The 22032-nt window shown below is 34.7% G+C and overlaps 4 protein-coding genes across 4 annotated transcripts; all 4 read right to left on the bottom strand.

Annotated features, from left to right (window-relative positions):
- Positions 1–3830: 3830 nt before the first annotated feature.
- LOC142609731 (uncharacterized) lies at positions 3831–5339 on the bottom strand. Its single transcript, XM_075781434.1, has 2 exons — positions 5061–5339; positions 3831–4097 (listed from the first exon to the last, which is right to left on the bottom strand). The coding sequence occupies exons 1-2, from the start codon at positions 5196–5198 to the stop codon at positions 3864–3866; spliced, it is 372 nt and encodes a 123-aa protein (XP_075637549.1). The 5' UTR covers positions 5199–5339; the 3' UTR covers positions 3831–3863.
- A 1296-nt stretch (positions 5340–6635) lies between these two features.
- LOC142609839 (protein MIZU-KUSSEI 1-like) lies at positions 6636–7580 on the bottom strand. Its single transcript, XM_075781559.1, has one exon. It carries the CDS (start codon positions 7404–7406, stop codon positions 6639–6641), a length of 768 nt encoding a protein of 255 aa, XP_075637674.1. The 5' UTR covers positions 7407–7580; the 3' UTR covers positions 6636–6638.
- A 2867-nt stretch (positions 7581–10447) lies between these two features.
- LOC142608893 (uncharacterized) lies at positions 10448–11149 on the bottom strand. The gene has a single exon (XM_075780551.1). The coding sequence runs from the start codon at positions 11147–11149 to the stop codon at positions 10448–10450; it is 702 nt and encodes a 233-aa protein (XP_075636666.1).
- Positions 11150–11188: 39 nt separating this feature from the next.
- Positions 11189–20683, bottom strand: LOC142608892 (uncharacterized). The gene is made up of 2 exons (XM_075780550.1): positions 20568–20683; positions 11189–12068 (listed from the first exon to the last, which is right to left on the bottom strand). Exons 1-2 carry the CDS (start codon positions 20681–20683, stop codon positions 11189–11191), a joined length of 996 nt encoding a protein of 331 aa, XP_075636665.1.
- Positions 20684–22032: the final 1349 nt, after the last annotated feature.

Genomic DNA, 22032 nt, shown 5'->3' with positions numbered 1-22032 from the left:
TGATTTCGTTGTATTGGTTAGAAGGATCTCATGTATAATCTTGCAGGAGAAGTGAAAAATGTCTTGAGCATCTTTTTGAAATGACTATTTGACAGTAGCATTTTTTTTTTTTTGAACGGACGATCATTATGGGTAGAAGGGGCATTTCTCTAAGATAATGATAGTTTCTAGCAAGTCCCTTCCATTACCCTGTTAAAAATGTGACATTTCAATTGCTTATGACATTATCACTTTAATAGAATCTTGAGATATTTTCGTCATGACTGTTAATATTGTTATAGATCTGCAACACTTCTGAGAGGTAATGTGAACCTGGTGGATCGTTATTGTTCTCTCTCTTTTCTTCTTCTTCTTCTTCTTCTTCTTTTTTTTTTTTTAAATTTTTTTTTTTAATATATACTAGTCGCAAATTCATGCGTTGCACGTGATAATTATATTTATGGTGGTTTTATTAATTTTTTTTTACAATTTAAACTTATTTAATAAAGAGTAATGTAGTACGTAATTATATTTTTATTAATTATAGGAATGATCATAAATGTAATATAGGAACAATCACAAATATAGATTTTGTCATATCAAAATGAAAATAATATAATTTTTTTTTTTCAGAAATTCAAAAGGCACGTCAATGAAAATAATAATAATAATAAAAATAAAATTACAAAAGCTAAAATTTGTCACCCATCCATTTATTTTCATTTGGCTAACTTTTGTTTTTCTCTAAATAAATTGCATTATAGAGTACTTTTAATACAACTTTTAAGAGTACTTTTTCCACTATAAATGATTAAAAATTAAACAAAAATTAGTAAAGTCTCATAGTTTAACATCTAAATTAAGCACTAAAAAAATCATGCTATGTAATAGAATAAATACCAAATTATCCAAATCATGCTATGCAATAGAATAATATTATATTTTTATATGCTATATCTAATTCTTTATAATGCAATAGGATAACATTTAACAATTAAAGGGAACAAAAAAAAAAAAATCAACAACAACAATTTGAAAAAAAAAAACTAATCCCATTAACCTAAAGTAAAGTTTTAAACAATATAAAAAATTATCAACCTAAAGCGAAGATGTAAAGAAAATTAAAAAAAATCCACCAAAAATTTGAGAGAGAGAGAGAGAGAACTTGTTTTATAGTAACAAATTTATAGCAAGAATGTGTGAAGAAGAAGAGAAAAAAATAAAAGAAGATGAGGGGAAAGATGAAAAATGATATTAATGTAGAGGACAGTGGGGAGATGAAAAGGTAAGGGAGTGAGAAAGATTGAAGAAGTAGTGGGGAGGTGAAAAGGCAAGAAAGAGAGAAAAGTTAGAGAAGTGTAAATATTAAAAAAAAAAATATTAAAAACAATTATAGGAAAATTAGAAAGAAAAAAGATAATGACGTGGATGCAGCTGATACGGTTTAATTGGAGCATAGTAACAATAAATATAAATAAATAAATAAATATATATATATATATATATATATATATATATATATATATATATATATATATATATATAGAGAGAGAGAGAGAGAGAGAGAGAGAGAGAGAGAGAGGTTATTGATTAGAGACCATGGTATAAACATACATGACTATCTATTCTAATGGTACATGGGAGCATTGTTCATATATGCTACCTTTTTAAGATACCATGTTACCCCTGTCACTAAAATGTCTTTTGGCCAAGTGTACCAGTTATGCTCTTGTTTTTGACCTTAAAGTTATTGCGGAGAAGTATCAATGACATCCTTTCACATTTCCCATTTCCCATGGGCTATAATTGCATATTATGGAATATTTCACTAGCGTTTAATTGCACTTGTTGAAAAGGAATTGAGCAGGTCTTATTACATTAAAATGTAACAAAAGTAAATGAACAAATAACCCTTTTAACTGAAATGTTATGTTATATATCGATTGCAATAAAAAACTTAACATTTTTTTTTTTTTTGAGAGAGTTTCAACCTATGACGTTCGTTCCTAATGATAGCTCTTTATCATTAGACTAAGACACCAATCAGTTTTTGATGTAGGCGGGGATTGAACCCCAAGTCTCTTATACAACCATCAGAGACTTAACTTAAAATAATGTATTTTGGCAGTTTTTATCTGGGCCCTTACTAACATTTTTTTTTTCTTTCTTCTTTTTTTTTTTTTTTTCTTCATTTTTGTGCATTATTTTGTTTCATTTTAGTATTAATGGGATTTCATGTTTTCACTTGCATTAGTTCAACAATGGCATCACCAGCTTGTAGATACTGATAAGTAACTATGGAGTGAAGTTTACTATCGTAATCGACTTGTCCTGGATATGAAGGGATTGAAGTAGATATCCAACTTTGTCCTGATTAAGACCACTTAAGGTTTCCGTCATTTTGCATGTCTCTTCAACTGAACAAGCCCAGCGCTGTGACCTGTGAGCTAATGGAACATTAACATGTCTTAAAATAGGCAAGGGAATAGAATATGCTACCGCATAAAAGCTGATAGGGACCATCAAACCAAATAGAAAATGTAAATGTGGCAACCCTTTCCTTGTCATATAATCATCATCATTATGAAGAATGCTTGAGAATCCTACATGATTTGCCTTTAATCACAAGGCTTAGGATTCTTCAATTGCAGAGTTAAGCTTCAAGCATACTAAACAGTTCACTATTTATGGCAGACAAGTTCTAGTGTGGGATTTCCCTTCAAAATTTATGAGAGTTAAAGTAATTTGTAGAAAACCCTTTATTAAAAGCTAAGAAAAGATCTCTAATCTTCTTGAAAAAGTAGTCAAGGTTAAACAGTCATTTTCTATTGAAAGTAATGTCCCGACTAAATCATTGGCTGGGAAAGAACAGAATCATGGAAGATTCTGCTTTGGGCACCTTATCATGGCTTTATACCATATGCGCCCCTTCACAATATATTAACTTATAATTTGAGAATCATGCTAACTTTAAGAACCGTTATAAATTGCAGTAATCATGCTCAATGGTCTCATACCTCAACCCTTCCTGCTAGAAATCTTCTATGGACCAATGTATTTTCTATCTTCTCTTATTCGTTTGCCGTTGATGTTCAATTGCGTGAGGTACTGGTAATCTGCATCCTGAGGTCTAGATCACTATGTTTATTGTATCTAGTCCTTGGGATGCAGATTACCTCTTCCTTGCTGGCAATGAAAACTTGTGATCAGCTTAAAGAAGCTATACTACTTGATGTGCTACCTTTTAGAAGTACACTTTTCACGCTTTCTTCTACTTGTTGGCTGTTTCTTTATTGCTGCATTTCAGGTATGTGCTCGCATACTAGACACATCAGGTGGTCAAAACTCAAAAATATCGATTCATTTCCCTTGGTTAATGGCACATCCACAAAGCAATTGCTGCCCACTAAATGAACTTCTGCTCCTGTAGTACTGCTCAAGGTAGAGTGATGTTTATGAACTATATGTCATATATATAACGTATAGTATCAAATGACTTGATTTCATGTGGAATGCTGGACAAAATATAGTTTATTAAAGTATAAAATATTACGGATTATTATTAAAATTTGGATTAGTAGACTATGTTGACAGGTTGTTAAAATATTTAGTTAAAATTTTGAATTCTAATATTTCTTTTGAGGTAATCCTTCAAGCCTGTTAGTGTAGATACATAACAACCACACAACAGAATAGAATAAGTGAATCACATGATTCATGAAGCTGAACCCAAATATTTGAGACATCATTTTTGGTTTAAAATTTATTTAGTATCCCAATAAAATATTTTCTTTCCTTCTAAGATTGAAGTGCCTAGCATATTTTTATCTCCAACTTTCTTGGCAGTAGATTGAGTTTTAATCGTCAAAAATGGATTTTATGGATCACTTTTTCCAGTTTCCTGCAGTACAAATAGCATTTTCCCTTCTTTCAGCTTTCTGCAGAACTCCAACAGCCTCTTCCCTGCTTTCAGTGAAGTCCTTGCCATCCTTGAAGACCAGAAACTCTAACATCTCCACATGAAAGAAAATAAAACATCCATGTATATGTGTTATGCAAGACCCGAAGTCTTTGCCGACCACACAGTGCCAGGCTGGCCCATAAACTTCATCAAATTTCTGTTTAGCAAGTTGAAATTATATTATCTAGAAAAATCTATCTTCAGGAAAGTATAATTAACTGCATGCTATATGACATTATACCATCTATCCTTCTTTTTTTTGGTATGTATTATACATGACTTGAAGCAAAAGAAAGTTAGTTCCCCCTCAGAGGATTATCTATAATAAAGCTCCTAAACTTTTATTCAGTCACCAGGGTGTCACTTCATTTATTTAATATTGAAGTTCATAATAGCTTGCTACATGCATTTTAAGAAACCAAGCACAGAGAGTGGACGGTGACCTAACAGTTTTTCCCACCTTTTTCACTTCTTTTCGCTATGAAAGATCTAACTTTTGAATCTATCCCTGCACCCCTCCTCACTCCAAAAAAATAAAAATTAGAAGAAAGAATCTTACTTTTAATAGATTATAATAGATAACTTCTTGAACTCCATCAATTTAATATTTTCTAATCAACAGGCAATTATACCTCTTTTGAGAAAGTTGATTTTGACCCTAAAGTGGCGGCTAAGGTCTGATCCATAGAAGATGTTTATCTAATTAAGCAATCAAGTTGTCATTAATTAAGGATAATATACATGCTTTCAAAAAAGCAGGGGGAATTTGTTTTCGGATTCCATCAATCTTGTCCAGCATACCTGGAAAACAGTATTGTTTATCTTTGCATCAAACATAGCGTTTGAATCCTTCTTTGCTCCATTGCCTTTGAACATTAAAAAAAAAAAAAAAAGCTTTCTAATTTGTCATTCTTCATCATTTACATTCTCTCGATCCACTAAACATTATTACATCATTCTATTCTGTGACAAATGTCCAACCAAAGATTTTATTGATATCCTAAGGCTAGTGTAAAAGACAGTTTCTTTTCTTTGTATTATAAAAGGAAGGTATTTATATACAGATAATTCATTTATATTTTACACTGATTTGTAAAGACTCAAGAGGGTTAAAACACACCTGTTTGATGTAATGAGCAATGGATTGACAATCAGAGACCTCATGTAGATCGAGAGCCTGGTAAGCCAACTCCATGACACGGTTCTGCATTGCCTCAGCCATGTCAGTCTCGCGCACCACAGCTTTCCCTTCCAACATCTCAGTGAGCAATTTTAGAAGATGAACTTAATTGCTTCATACACTATTATATGCATTTCCGGAGATTGAAATGACCATATATAATGCAAAAGAAGATTTTGTTTTTTCATCTTTTCTTTTTCCCTCAGAAAAGGAGGCAAATTCTGTGGTAGAGGTTGAATGCTGAATCTCTTTTTTTGCCCCATTCTGAATTTTATAAATGGTCTACATTTTGCTTTCTGAAAAAATGAAAAGTTGTCCATATTACGAACTGTTAAATCAAAACAGTTGTAGCAAAAATATCTGTGTTAAGAGCAAAGGTTATATACATGTACGACTGCTTAAAAAAAGAAAATTTACTAATCCAAAAGCTAGCATGTGAAAGAAAATGACGAGTCTTACAATTGTACTTGTATGGCTGATAATATGTGGTCAATTGTGATTGGTCACCCAGAAAATTTGCAGAAGAGTTGCAACTGCAAGTGATTATTGGTACATTTATATTTGGTTGATGCTTTGTTAGTGGTCCATAGTTGCACAAGAATGGTCAAAATATGTTAAAACATAACATAAGGACCTTTTGAAACTCCAAAAAACGTAAGGCTAGAAAGATTCGAATATTAATGTTTTTGTGGGTGGCATTGCTTCTAAACCCACGCCATTCATGCTGCAAAAAAAGGGGTATCCGTACTGCTTAAGCAGCTTAATTCTCAAGCCCAGTGGTAATAAATAATTCAATTAAATATAGAGATTTGGACTAGATGCCTACACGCAACTGAACTTTTGACGATTAGCTAAGAATATTCACCCTTTAGTACTAAGTTTCAATAATTGTCTAGAAAATGAAATATAGTACTAGTGGTGTTCGCAGTGCAGTGTAGTGCGATTTTGGGTCATTTTTTGTACTGCATTTTATTTTTGCGGTTGCATGTGCAGTGCGGTGTGATGCGGTGCAATTTGAGAGTTTAGCCAAATTCATAATCACACCACACCTTATTTTTGCGGTTACATGTACGGTGCGGTGTATAAGATGTGGTTTGAACGGCTTGATAGTACACAATTCCTTCAATCCAAATCCTAAGGAATTTATAGCAAGTAGAAAGTGCCAAATACCAATCAGAAAAAACATTTTCATAGTGTGGAACATTATGACAAGAAAGAGAGAAGGAAAACTCATTAACTATTGTTGATTTGGATAAAAATCTCGAAGTTTCTAGTGATGTATCTAACATTGAGAGATATGGTACACAAATCTGATTTCATAGACTGAAAGACTAAAGAATTAGGCCTAAAAGACTCTTCAATTATATAATTAGTAACCCTTTTCCCCGACTTTTCTAAAAGAATAATCCAATTACAAAGAAACCCCATTTCCAAGAAAGTAAAGAATAATGATATTCAAGTGCAAGAGCAAGAAAACAATTAAGTTTTCCGAGCCACCTTGCAAATCCCCATAAAGAATCAAAGAAAATTGCCATTCCTGGACCTGAGCAAGAACACACTTAGTTCTTGACCAGGGCACTCGTCCGGGTTAATGAGGTGGAAAGACTCGGAGTCTGAGTTCCCAACAACATGCTCATAATAAGCTCTCATGTACATGATGTCCCCGGATTCTGAAGGTATGACTCCAGCTCCAACGTTGGTGTTCTGCAAGGTCTTGAGCATGGACTTGATACGCTCGCTCCCTTTTCTTCTTGTAGCGAACCCGACCTTGCGGCCATTACAGTACATAGTCCAGAGCGGGACTGAGTGAAGAGGACAAGAACCGAAGTCCAAAGACAACTTGTCACATTCGAGGGCAATGCGGACTAGTCCACCGCTCATTTCTTTGATGAGTTGGGTGGTTAAGATGGAGAGTTCGAGGAGGAGGGTTGGTTTGGAAGAGAGACGGTCGTGTTGGATGCAAAACCAGACGTGGCCTCGGCGAGGACCGAAGATGGTGCCAAGAACCATGGACTTGGAGGATCGAGGTTGGGTGAAACTGATGGTGCTGGTTATGGTTTCGTTGCTGGAAGTGGTGGAAGAGGTTTGGGAGTGTTGGTCTTGGTTCTTGATGGGTTCTTGGTTAGTGTTATTGTGGGTGAAGTAGTCGGGGATGTCATCTCGAAGAGAAGTGCTAAGGCGTTTCTTGGTGGTGGTGGTGGTGGTGGGAGTTTTTGTGGTGGTTGTGGTGGTGGGGAAGAAGCAAGAAGGGAGGAATCGACGGAGGGTGTCGATTTTCTTGGTCATTGTTTTGTTCTGTGTTGTGGTTTTTGATGGGAAAGTGATTGAATTTCTGGTGAGAAAATTGAAGAGGGTGAGATGGGATTAATTAGTTAAGTTTAAGAGGGAAAGAGAGAGGAGCTTTGGGATTGGGATGTGAGGGTGTTAATGGAGTCGGAGAGAGACTGAGACTGAGTTTCTGGGGTGAGAAATAGTTGTACTGGAGGGTGCAGAGTATTTATATTCTACGTGAGAGAAAGAGAGGATGCGGGAAGTGAAAAATAGAGCCGTTCAATGTTGAGAAATTCACAACCCAATCTATTACATGTGTAAAACTAATCCAACTCAACTCACTTGAATTAGATTAGATTGGATATCTATAGGTTGTTCGCCTATATATTTTATGTATTGTAAAAAATTGGCAATTATTTAAATATATTTTCCGATAAATTATTACAATTTATAGTATAATGTGTGTAAATTATATTCCAAACCTCACTCCAAGGTTCAAAATAAAATCCATGCCCAACCCAACCCAATCCAACTCAACCCAACCCACCAACTCAAGACGTAGGGCTGGTAGGTTTAATGCACACCTCTAATTAATTGAACTCATTATTCATAAGGAAGCTTTTTGTAGGTTTTTTTTTTAATTTTTTTATTCAATAGTTGGAGGAATGAGGATTTGAAACTTATATAACTTCATGGACGCGGGAAGTGAAAAATAGAGCCATTGGAGGGCTGGTAGGTTTAATGCACACCTCTAATTGAACTCATTATTCATAAGGTAACTTTTGTGGGTTTTTTTGTTTTTGTTTTTTGTTTTGATTCGAGAGTTGGAGGAATGAGAATTTGAAACTTATATAACTTCATGGAAACATTAAGAAGTGTTAGTTAAGTTACAAGACTTTTGACATAATAAAAAATGCACGTTTAATTATAAGTTTAATTACCATTTTGATCTTGAACCTTTGCTTTATGTTTTATTATGGTTCTAAACATTCAAATGTTTTACCTTTTGTTTGTATGTCAAAAACGTCATTTCCATTAAATGGTGGATGAACAACATGAGAGTGCAAAAAAATAGTAAATTAATGGATTAGATGCTACATGACAAAATTGTTATATTTAACATACGAACTAGGGGTTACGGATTTCATATTATGCAATCCCTTATAGCCACGTAGAACCGACTCAATACAATTTGTGGCTAAGCCAATAATTCTAATTGTTTTTTTTTTAATTTTTAAATACCAATTAAATATTTTTTATTTTATTTTAAATTAAAACCATTCTTCTTGTTTTTTGAGATGCAAAATTACTAATTAAGTTTTGTTTACTAACATATCTTTTACAACTGATAATAGCCAAGCGACTTGATTTTCTCGTAATCTTATTCGACATGCTTATAACAATTAATTTTCATTGAAATAGTATAAAGTTTCAAATGGGTTATGACTGAATATTTTTGTAAAACCTGTAGATAAAGCTGAAATGTTATCACTATTGAATATTTCTTAACAAAGAGTCTCATTAGACTGTAAATTATCAAATGATTGATCAATTTGTTTTTGTTTTTATCTTATTAAGGGTATTTCGTAACTTGAAAAATTTACAAATATAAATTGTCGAAATGCATCATACTTGTTGAAATTTTACCATGCAATTAGCGCCGGTTTGCTATTAGTGTGGGATACGATCTCCCTTCAATTATCCTTTCCTAGTATCTAATTACAATTACAACAAATTAATATCAAAGGTTTGGCTATCTCAACACTTACTAAACATGCTTGATAATTCCACAAAGGCATAATGCTTGATGAAATTAGCTTGAGCTATTTTGCTAATCAGTTTCTGTGGTTTGCAAACCCTTGTTCCTCATCATTTGATTCACCTTGAAGTGATGACTTCTGCGGCTCACTATACCTCAAATAACGGTGGGCAAAAACGCAGAAATATAGAAGATTTAGAGCTGACAGAGCGGCAATGGTGAAATAAAAGTAGTCTAGCCTATTCTTGTTAAGGTCATTGCAAACTAACCATGGCAATGACCAGACGAAGGATGCAATTGGAGGGTGCTGGTGGTCGAGCCCGTGTTTATAATACTGGCTTGTTTGGGACATTGGGGAACATAATGAAGAGTGAAGGCCTACGTGGCTTGTATAGAGGGATTATACCAGAATACTTAAAGGTTGTTCCCAGTGTAGGCATTGTCTTCATGACTTATGAGACATTAAAGATGCTTCTATCGCGCATCCCATGAAGTTTGTAGTTGCCTATAAAATTTCATGTTTACTGCCATTGATTGTTGCCATTAAAGTCAAACTCACTCTCCTCTCCAATATGGAAGGTGCTTCATAAAAGATACAAGGTAGGTAGAAGAAAGTTCTATGGCATCTGTCTTTTGAGAAAGGGAGGTGCTACGTCCATAAGATTTTCACAACAAATCATAAGTGGTTAGTTGTTATTAGTTCAAATTTAAACCTAACACTAAGGTTACTTTTTTACTCCAATAATAACAATCAATAACAACTTGCTACTTAGAATTTGGTATGAATTTTGTCATTGCTGCCATGAGCCCATGTTTTTTCATGTATAGGTAGTTAGCACAATGAAGAACATCAACTGTACCCAATTCCAATATGATTAGGTCGTGACATGATAGTATTCATTGGTGATCATAGCATCACTAAAGTTTTGTTCTTGCTGCATGTTTGTTACATTGTCTATCTCTGCAGGGGCGTAGCCAAGAATTTTTACATGGGGGGCCGATTCGAAGTATTGATATAAAAAACATAATTCATAAGTCGATTAAATATGAAATTTCAATTTTGATATATCTTAAACATTAATGAACATTTAAAACTGTTTAGTTCACTATAGATATATACAAAAATATTCACACAAATATATATATATATATATATACATATTTCACATCAAAATCATGCTTGACGATGATTTTTTATGGAATAGAATTCATCCATAATCATTTCCATGGTGAAATTCCCAGCAATTTCCTTTTCTATATAAACTATCATATTATCTACCAAAAGTTCATCCTCTATTCAATTGCGAAATCTTGTTTTTAATAGTTTCATAGCTGAAAAAACTCGTTCTGTAGTTGCTGTAGAAACTGGAAGAGTCAACACAAGACGAATCAATCTATCAATTAAATGATAGAATTTAGATTTCCCTGAAATTTCTAATCCCCTACATAGCTCAGATATTGTACTCATATTCTGAAAATCTGGATGTTTTGTCACATTAAGCTCATAATGTTGTAATTGACGCTTCAAAAGACAAATTTCCTTCTTAGCGAAATCTTGAGGATAATAATTTTCAGCCAAATTGCAAATATCACCAATTTTGAATGATCTAAAAGCTTCCTTAGGATTTAATGTTGAACTAAGAGTGAGAAGATCTGTTGTTAGCTCACAAAATCTACTATTCAATTCTTGCAATTGATAATTTATTGCAATTGTAAATACATCAATTCTTAAATGAGGTTCTATTGTTGTCAAAGTTTCATCTTGATGATGGTATCTACCTCGAGTTTTAGTGTAATGAGCATTTACATCAGGAATATCAACTTCATGTTGTCCACAAAATGATGTAACACTAGCAAGTAAAAGCTCCCATCCATCATCTCTCAACTTTTGAATAAGTGATTTTATAGTTGAAACTAAATGCGTGGCATTTAAAAGATCCTGAGAATGTTGTTGCAAAGCTTGGCAAAGAATATTAGTAATTTTCATAATCTCTTTCATCATATGCAAAATTAAAACAAATTCAAATGATGTTAATACCTAATAAGCTCCCTCGGTATCACCACGTTGTTTATAATTAGCCCCTTCCTCAGAGATAGTATTCATGACTTTGCAAGTTGCATCAAACATTTTTATCAAATTACAAATAGATTGAAAATGAGATCCCCAACGTGTATCTCCAACCCGTTGCAAAGTACCAATTTGGTTTGCTCCTCTTCCAATCTCAATTTCATTAAAAGCAATCATATTCTCAATTTGTTCCCCTTGAGCATATTGCAATTCATCATTACGCTTACTAGAACTAACAACAATATTGATAATATTAGTCAAATGATTAAAAAATTGATGAACAACTTTTACTTTTCTAGATGCTGTAACTAAAGCCAATTGCAATCTATGAGCTAAGCAATGTATGTAATAAGCATATGGACATTCTTTAAGAAATAGAGCTTGTAATCCATTCCATTCACCATGCATATTACTAGCTCCATCATACCCTTGACCTCGAATATTCTCAATGTGGAGGTTGTAATGAGAAAGGACAGTACATATCTCCTTCTTTAGGGTCAACGCAGTAGTATCTCTAACATGCAGAACATGAAAGAAACTCTCTTTAATGAAACCATTTTTATCAACAAATCTCAAAATAATGGCCATTTGCTCTCTCTTCGAATCATCTCGGGCTTCATCAACGAAAATGCAAAATTTTGCATCCTCAATTTCTTCACTAATAGCATTTCGTACATTACTAGCAAGAATATGCAAAATCTCCTTTTGAATTGTGGATGATGTATATTTGGCATTTTGTGGAGAATTTTCCAAGACAACACTAGCTACTTTGTCATTGAAAGTTGATGTGAATTTTATCAATTTAATAAAATTACCTCTATTTTTTGAATCAAGGCTTTCATCATGACCTCTAAAAGCATAAGCTTGGAATGCTAGCCATCGAGCACACTCTATTGAGGTTTTGAGCCACAACCAATTATTCTCTAATTCTTTTGACGTTTGTTTCTCAATTAGCTTGTCAATATTTCATGAATAATTTTTTTAAATTCTCGCAACGTTTCACAGCAATTTTATGTGGGGAGTTTGGATCTTTCCCTACATAACGAATTAAAGGACAATTCATTCCACCGTTCACTTTTTTCCAGTTATTAAAACCTGTTGAAATGAATGCATCTGATCCGGGAAGACCTATTGGTTTCTTATCAAAAATGTAGCAAAGTAGACAATATATCGCATCCAGTGAAGGTGAGTATTCCAACCAATCCCTATGTGATTCAAACCATGAAACTTGAAATCAATGACGATGAGAATCATCGTTGTATGGATAGTCTATATTTTTAGGTTGATATGGACCTTCTTGGAGATAAACTTGTCGTATTTCATCTTGTTTGTTGATAGGAAATTCACATATTTGTTTACGTGATCCTGGATCACGATCTATCTCTTTAGATTGAATTCTTGAACATTTGGAGGGGTGCTCATCAGGCATTAAAGTATCAACATTTGTTTCTATAGCCACAGGTGTCCTAATTTCTAAATTGCTAACATCATTTTACTTAAAGAATGCATCAATTGTTTTTCGTTTGCTCATATTTCTTTTAGCTTTAAGAATATGACTCAAAAATTAACCTAAAAAGAACTTTAAAAAAATAAAATTTTAATTAGAAATTTTTACTTAGTTATATGGATGTTATTCATACTCAAGAAAAAATAAAATTTCCACTATAATTTAAACAGTCAACCCATCATCATTCCTATTATTAAAATTTTCCTATATTTTAATTTTTTTTTAATTAAGAATAGCCCCTCAAACAAAAGCAAAAATTAAACACACAAGTACAAAACATAAACCAAACAATTTAACAACGCCCACTGCCACATGATATCTAACTAATCAAAAATAGGTAATAAAAAAAAAGGTAATAAAAAAAATTACCTTAGAAACTTTGTCTTCACAAAGTGCAAAGATGGGTGTGGGCCGTGTGGGTGTGGCAATGCCTAGTAGATCTTCCCTTCAAGACTCATCACAAACAACCTCCCCATGCCTTCAATCATATATTTCTCTAAAAATCTATGAAAAATTAAAGAGCATGTGAATATTTAAGTGTAGATAGTTGAGAAAGAAAAAGACACTAAAAAGAGATGAAGGTGTAGTGCTGAAGAAAGAAAAGAAAAGTGAAAACTCACTTCCTGAATGATTTATTTTAATAAAGCAAAAAGAAAGAAAATAATGGTCAGTTTTTTTTTTCTTCTTTTTTCGGACTGTGAGGATTGAGTTTGAGAGGAGGGCTGAGCTGAGGGTTTTGTTTTGTTTGGGGGCTACTGGTACTAGTGGGTAGTGGCGCGTACACAGAAGACTAGAAGAGAATAAAAAGAATAACAAAAGAAAGGGTTTCGACTTTGAGATTGAGAATGAGTGATAAAGTGTTATTTTGTTGGGTAGTGCCTTTGGGTATTTAAATATAATCGGGCCATGTTTTGTTTTATTAGAGGATAAAAGAGGCCTACAATTGAAACTAGAGCATGCTGGGAGTGAATTGAACAAAAATGGGGGGGCCGGATGTACATCATTGGGGGGCCCAATTAAAATTTCTATATACGTTGGTGGACTTTTTGTGTGTGTGTGTGTGTGTGTGTGTGTGTGTGCAGGGGCCACGGTCCCCCCCAAGGGGCAACGTGGCTCTGCCCCTGTCTCTGCATATTTACCAACTATTTACACTATCAATGTATCTAAATGTGTCCCATTTCACTAGGAATTTTATTTATTTATTAAGATAGTATTTTAAGGACTTGGGAAGCACCATTAAGGGTACCGCATATGAACATGATACAAACCTAGATATGATCATTCTTCGAAATTTAGAAAACAATGTAGTATCGATACTTTATTTTTTGGAGATAATTTTAACTCATGGCATCCGCTCTTAATGATAGATTTTTATCATCAAACCAAGACACTAATCAATTTTTTGTATAAGCAGGGATTGAAATCCAAATATCTTATTCAACTATCAACAATACTTTGAATAACATATAAATAAATATTTGTAAATATATATTGTGGGGGGTAAAAGCTCTTGAATAAACGTTTGGGCATTGGGCCTGATTAGTTGATACAAATCTGTTCAATCAGGATCTCTAGGTCCACAGGTCAGTCCGCACTATAGTGATCCGAGGAGTTGTCGGAGGAGGAGTATCTCCTCGGACAGGCCCAGCAAAGGCCCTAGGACTTGCTAAACGGTTTAAAGACAGAATTTTGAAAGATCTATTGGGTAAAGGTGTGATCCAAGCACCCTTTAGAAGCAGAAACGTGTGAGAAATATCTGAAGAAAAAGCTGCTACCACCATATTAAAGACCCTGCATCTACCTCCCTGGCCGCATTAATGGATAAATGACATCTGAACAGTAGAATTCAACCTTCCTGCTATTATTTGAAGACTTCAAGAAGGTGGTGGATGAGACAAGTATCTAGGGGGAAGATTTGTATGACACGTGGATAAAACAGGGAAGAAGAAGAAGTATATAGGAGGACGAGAGAGGAAAGGAGAAGGGGGCGGTTTCTTAGTTAAAAAAAGAACTAAGAATTGTAATCTTTGACATAGAAAGAGAAGGAATATACAACTCGTCCTCGGCTTACGTCCGAGGAGGTTTCTTTATTATATTTACTTATCATTTGCATAGATTGTGGCATTCTAGCCTGTTAATCAACTTCCAATACCCCAAACCTAGGTTTCAAACCCATACTCTACAAATTTCATTGTATAAGACTCATTGAGCCTGAGCCCATCACCTGCTTTTGGGTCCGGGTATAATCGTGCGCTTACATATATCATTGGTGATTTTATGGTACACATTTCTTTTTTACTTTTTTGTTATGAAATAAAAGCTGAACATAAGTTATTGCTTTATAAATATATATTTTATAAGAACATAAGATATAAATATATATTTTATAAAAATAGATTATCGATTAAGATTAGATAGCTATGGTACTAACAAGAAAACTAACATTGGTTAAGATTAGATAGCTATGGTACTAACAAGAAAACTAACATTGGTTAAGATTAGATAGCTATGATACTAACAAGAAAACTAACAAGAAAAAGTGTACCGCATAATTCTCCATATATCAGACTAATTTTTCACTAAAAAGATAAAACATTGCTAAAAAGCATAAAATGCGTAAAATAAGAATCCCTCTATATATGAAATTAACTGTCAGAAGTATCAATGTTTCTTGGCTAAGGACACTGCAGGAGTTATAGGCTCATAGCAATGTGGTGCTTGTCCTAGGGTCTTTTTATTTTTTATTTTATTGTTATTATTTTACAAATAGTTAAAATATACTGCTAATTTTGCAGTTCAAATCATTTTTCTCTTAGACTCTTAAGCACTTTGTGCATGGAAATGTGCTAATTAAGCTAAAGCCTTTGGAAATTGTCCTCAATAAATAATAGACAGACAACATTTAGCAACAAATTTGGTTGTAGCCTTTCTCAATAAAATAAACATTATTACATATTATGAAAATTTAACTGTTGAATTGCATGTTCTTTACGCTCTTAATATACATGTCACATTTTGTGTCAATCGGAAATTATTTACTATGTGATCTATAAACTTATATTTTATGCATAATTTTAAATATAAAAACTTGCAATTTAAAAAATTTATTGATGACATAGCTATTGATTTTTAATTTTCTAGAAATTTTGCAAGTATGAACAATATAAGAAGAAGATTTCAACCAATGATGGATTTGTCAAAATTCACCTCTAATAAAAATATATCGAGTAAAGTTGTAGCCTAAAGCTACAACCAATTTTGTAATTAAACTTTGTCCATAATAGAATACCGTTGGAGACCTACTTCTCGGGGAAAAAAAAGAGTCTTGGAGACCGGTTTCTATTTCAGATACATATGATCTTTTGCAATATGCAAATTGTGATGCATGAAGAATTCTGGTTTCCACAATAGGCCCATTTGCCCAACCCAAGGATGAGTTGAATAAAAATTGTTGGGTTTTACTTTTTATTTTACTTATTGTACCTTAGACGAGCGTCTTGATGTTATTAGATAACTTCTAGTTTAGGCTCTTTTTAGGAAAGAAGTTGGGTATGACACTTCCACGGAATGGGCTCCAAGGTCCCATTTTGCTGCTGCCAATTTGTGCACAAACATGGAGTTTAAAGTTCAAGGGACGACGCTGCAAACTGGGCTTATTCTCCACTTCTACCGTAGAAGGAACATTTCTCCAACTTTTGCTGCAAAACAGAATTTTCTTAACTTTCTACTGTGCAGTAAAGTTTTTAGCACTTTTCTGTAACGTGAATGACTATTTCTCCACTTCATGCACATAAACTTTGAAATCCAAAGAAAATATCCATCAAGCAAATGTTAGTTTACACAGGTTAGCATACATTTTATCTAATATATAAAATATACTATGCAGAATATGAACTGCAATATGTGTGTGTATACACACACACACACACACACACACACACACACGACAGGATTAGTTAATGCAAAACAAATTGATACACATGTTAGCAAATAATAAATAAAGTTTTTGCAGACATATACATGAATCAAAATAAATAAATAAATAAAAACGTTCTCAGCAGGATGTTGACTAAGAGAGCTCAACTCCAACTCACAAAATCTAGTTACCTGATTAGGCCACAAAGTTGAGTGGTTTGGAATGTGAGTCAAAGTGGTCATTTTTTGGAGATTGCAAAGAGTGCGCTTTGGTGTTTTCTAAGGGAGGGAAATGATTCTTTGTGATGCATGCTATACTCTCCTACCATATATACTCTACTTTCTCTCCCCTCAAATGTCACTTTCTTTCTCTTTTCTCTCTTCTTTCCCTTTCAACTCACTATTCAGTTTTCCTTGGTTACTGTGTTGTTGTTGTTGTTGTTCCCATATACATGGGTACTGTTCCTATTTATACCACAACTCAATCCGTGATCTTTTCTATTTTTACCCTTATTTTCACCAAATATTTTGTTTCCAGCATACATTCAGCTAACACCCACAACATACTGACTACTATCTTTTGGCTGTGTGTAGGTGGGTTCAATCCCACTACTTGGCTTTACGACAAACTTCCTCATATTTTTGGTAAAGGATAGTCTGCCATACAACATTACCTCTCCCTCTTTTCCCAAATTGGTAAAGCCCTCATTAATTCTCTGTCTTCACTTTCTAGCATGCATTAGATGGTTCCAACCTACCTTCTTCCCCATTTTTCGTTAGGGATGTCTTCCTAGTAAGACATTCCCAAAAGAGGGCTTGATGGGATACTAGATTTAGGTCATTTCCTCCTTCCACCAAACCACACCTTCTGCACCTCAACAGCCTTAGGCCCTACTCCCTTGCATGGCTGGGATGCAGAAGGGCAAAACCTAGACCTTACCTTACTCATATGCCTTGTTACTTTTGTCTTTTCTTTGATTTTAGTTTCTTTATAATTCACACGTTGTCTGCTGCTACTACTTTTGTTTTCTTTCTTCGTGTCTCTTACAGGAGATAAGTTTGGCTTCTTATCCTTTTATGCAAAAGGATTTGGACCTTTGTGGGGCCAAATAATCTTTACTGGATCAAATGGGTCTTGGACCCAATTTCCCTTAATCTGCCAAAGTCATTCTGTAGAAGATCTGTATTTTGCTGCAAGTCACTTTCCCTTGTATTTCTCTCTCAGCCCAAATGTAAGTCTAGACTTTTATTTCTTTTTTGTTTTACTGGGCCTTTCTTGCTCTTCGGTTTGCTTGGTGGGCCTTTGGGCATTACTTTCTATTAGGCTTAAATTATCTACTCTTTAAGGCCTGAATTAATTGGGTCTTGGGCTTTACTTCTTGACCCAAAATGTTTGCAATTTTGAGCATCAACAAAAATTAAGTGAAGAAATAATGTCAATGCCTAAGAATTACTTGAAGAAAAAATTGAAATAGGTTTAAATATTCGGGTGTAATGATCGTTCCGAAAATTACACAGTACTTAAAAACGAAAAAGTCCATATATTAAATATTCAAAACGCGGATAATAATGATTCAATAATTCATGCTAAAAACTTTAGGACTGTGTTGTTAGGTTAGACAAATTACCATGTTTTCTCGCTGCTTTAGCAGCTGATGTAACTATTTGTTAAGCAGGTTTTTTTTTGGATGAATTATTTGTTAAGCAAGTTAGCAATATGGTTTCTAACTTATAATGATAATAAACACAAATAACAATAAGGATCAGTTCAAATGTAATTTATTTTCTCACCAAATTAAAAGAAACAGTAATTTTGAGATCCAATGCCAAAACTTATAGTTAGTTCACTTGGAAAAATAAATTCTTGTTAAGACCCTTGTTACTAAACTAGCGTATACGCCGTATAGTGATTAAAATTAGCATTATTTTCTTTTTCCTCTTCATTGTTAATGTAAGTTTTGTAGCCAAGGATAATCCCGGCTAGTATTTGGTATAGGGACAACAATTTTTTCCTGTCCCGCCTCATCCTGTGTGTGTTTTCCTGTCCTGCAAAGGTGGTGGGGGTGGGGGTGGGGGTGGGGGTAGGGGTAGGCAATTTTTCCCATCATGCAGGACAAAGTGGAATCAAAGTAAGACAAAACCATGCGTGGCGAAGATGAAGACTTCATTCTTCGGCCTCACCCCACCACATTAATATCCCTAATTGGTAATATGCAGTTTGCAGGGTGTGTCGTTTGATGGCATACACTCATGGCTATAAATTTCACTATAAATGATTCAATTTAAGGATAATTTTAAGGTAAAAATACACTTTTAGTCCCTACATTTTGGGCTGATTTCCATTTTGGTCCCAAAATTGATTTCATTTCTAATGTAATCCCTAAAAAAAGAAAATCAATTTTATTTTGGTCCCTGCCGTTAGCCCACAAATGGAAATCTCCTACATGGCAAACAGAACACCCTACTAGCTGACGTGGCGTTGATGTGGCACTGATGTGGCGATTAAAACATTATTAAAAAATTTTATTTGGCATTTTTATATGCCACATCAACATTTTAATTTTTTTTATAAAAGCCATGTCAGAAAATTTAAACCAAAAAAGAAAATAAATTAAAAAACAAAACTTAAATCTTTTTTTTTTACTTTCATTATTTTTTCGTAAGAACTGAAGTTGTTCTTCGTCTTCTTCCTAAATCCATGAAATAAACCAATGTCCAGCAAACCCCAAATCCATATCCAACAACCAAATCTACTCCATCAAATCTAGAAAAACAAGTAATAAATCCAAGAAACCAAACCAAACCATAAATAAATCAAAGAAATAAACCCATAAACCCACTAACCAATTCAATCTCTAGCAAACCCATAAACCCAGAATTTTTCTTTGGAAACAAACACACAAAAACCCATAAAAACAAACAACTCCATGTTCTCTCCAAAAAAACAAAAACACAACCAAACCTAGAACAAGAGCAAGGCAAATCTGAGCGAACTCAATCACATAAGTCTCAAACAAACCCAGATACCCCGTGTGGTGGGCTTTTTGAGATTTGTGGGTCGGGCTGCCTCCTACCACACTAAGGCCCAAAGGTTCTGGATTGGAGAGTCAGGACCGGTCCGATTGTAACTCACCTCAAACCGACTTGTGCACAAACTAAAGCCCTTTTGTTAAAGAACTTTGGTCACATGCCCATGGTAGATGAAACGATCATAAAAGTGTTATAGCAGACAAATATAATATAACAATAGTAAAGGAGACGCGCTTGCGGTTAGCCAAAATAAACTAAAGATACTTAATTAAGATAAAGAAAAGAACAACACAACAACAGGAAACACAATGTAAAAAGTGAAATGGCAAAGATAAAAGAGAAATAATACCGATGCATAAACAGTAAAATCAAAGAAGAAATTGTTAGTTTATCGTGCTTAGTTGCATTATGGAACTAAAACCAAGGAGGGAACCACTTCCTCAATGTGGATAACCTCGCAGGGAGATCCTGCTGTAAAAATTACCCACTTTGATGGAATGGGCCTGAATAGCTTATGTCCCAAATGAAATTTCTTAATCCTTAATAGAGAATAGGCTTTTAGAGGGAAAGAAGGGATTAGCCTATTGGTGCATGCTTGCCATCTAACTCTTGTCTACTCTCTCTGTTTTTCTCTCTAGCTTTCTTTTCCTAAGTTTTTGCTACTCTGTTTTCTACTCTCTTCTTTTCTTTTTACTTCCGTATTCTTGTTATTGTTGTTATATTGCTGTGATTATGATGATCATGTTGATGATGTTTACTGTGCACGATGGAGGCTCCTTATATACTGCCTGTCGTGACTGGTTTTTATTGATTTACCCTTTAACCACTTTTGTCTAAGTGTGGGTGTACTTCTAAACCATTTACTGGTTTGTTAGCTGTCCGACCACCACCACTTACCTGTGCTGGTTGTACCACACACCATTACCAGACAAAGAATTCTGCTTTGTTTGCTTGTTCATTGTGGCATTCTTATCCGCAACAAGGTGGGTATTCTCTCTATCACTATCCCTCATGGCATGCACCTAGTGGTTCTAGCTCATCCTCTCTCTTTTGGGTAGTATGTCATCCCAGCAGGACATTTTCTCCAAAAACGTTTGAGCGGGAACTCCAAAATAGGCTTCTCACTTCTCCCTACCGCCAGACTATACCCTTTCTTACCCCTGACCCATGGCCCACCACTCCTATATTGGCTGGATATAGGTTGGTGGTGCATAAGCCTTGTGCGTGCTCCACTTCCGTGTGTGTCCAAAGCTTGTCTGTTGCTCATGTGTTTGCCATGGCCTGGATGCTTGCCTGTGTGTTTTGCTGCATATTCTTGACTTCTTATGGCTTGAACTGATTTCTGAGCCCTCATCCTTTATGGCTTGCTTTCTATGAGGGCTGAACCTTACTTGATTGTGGGTTTTTCTCTTCTTAACCCACTCCTTGTTTCTTTCGAGGATTTGCTAGCATTCCTGTCATGCCATTCTGTTATTCCTGTTGTGGTGTTATTCAATCCGTGCTTGCTGGACCTCTTTGGGCCTATTGTATGCTTTTCTTTTACTTAATTACAGTGGCCCAATATTGTCATTGGGCCTGCATTCATGCTATTTCAAGCCCTCTTGACCCAATTCTATTGCTTATGGGCTTCCTTGGCCCATTTCTTTCTCCTTTGGCATCTTTGGCCCATTCTAATGCCGCATTCCCATGGACTTTTGCTAACTCTTTTTGGACTTTCTTGGCCCAAATTTCTGCATCCTTTTCCTTTGGTGGTTTATGGCCTTGCCATTACTCCCTTACTTATTTAATTCATTTACTTCGAACCTCTTTGGCCCATTCTTGCTTACTTCCCATTTCTCATAGTGCCCATGGGTTTATTACTTCTTCCTCTAGGCTCTTTTAGGCCCACTTGCTTCCTTTGAGGCCCATTTATTATTTTCTAGGCCTATAACCCATTATTCCTGCCATTCGGACATAATGGCTTTTTCCCTCCAATTTACTAACTCTTTTCTACCCATATTGTTGGGGCTTCTTCCTGCTATTGGGCTTTTCTGCCAAAATGCCCATCAACAACCCAATCTAACAACAAAACTCCGTGCACGGTGACGCTGATCCCAAGGTGACAGGATTAGACCTCTAGTGACCGGAGCGGTGGAGCAAAGAAGGATGATGAGAGAGAGTTGGAGAAACTGATTTGGCACGATGAATTAGAGAGAGTGAGATCGCGAGGATAGAGGTTCGGAGAAAAACCACAGCTTGTGGTGGCTCATGGTAGCTGTGGAGTAGCTGAGAGAGAGAGAGAGGAGAAAAGAAATTGATTTGATATGAGATTTGGGAAATTCCAGCTTATTTTTGTGTTTGGTTAAGAAAAAATAAAATGCAC

The sequence above is a fragment of the Castanea sativa genome, chromosome 9, assembly GCF_040712315.1.
Source record: "Castanea sativa cultivar Marrone di Chiusa Pesio chromosome 9, ASM4071231v1".
In the NCBI taxonomy this organism is placed as follows: domain Eukaryota; kingdom Viridiplantae; phylum Streptophyta; class Magnoliopsida; order Fagales; family Fagaceae; genus Castanea; species Castanea sativa.
Note: the sequence above shows the minus strand (reverse complement) of the source record. Positions and strands in the feature narration are given on the sequence as shown.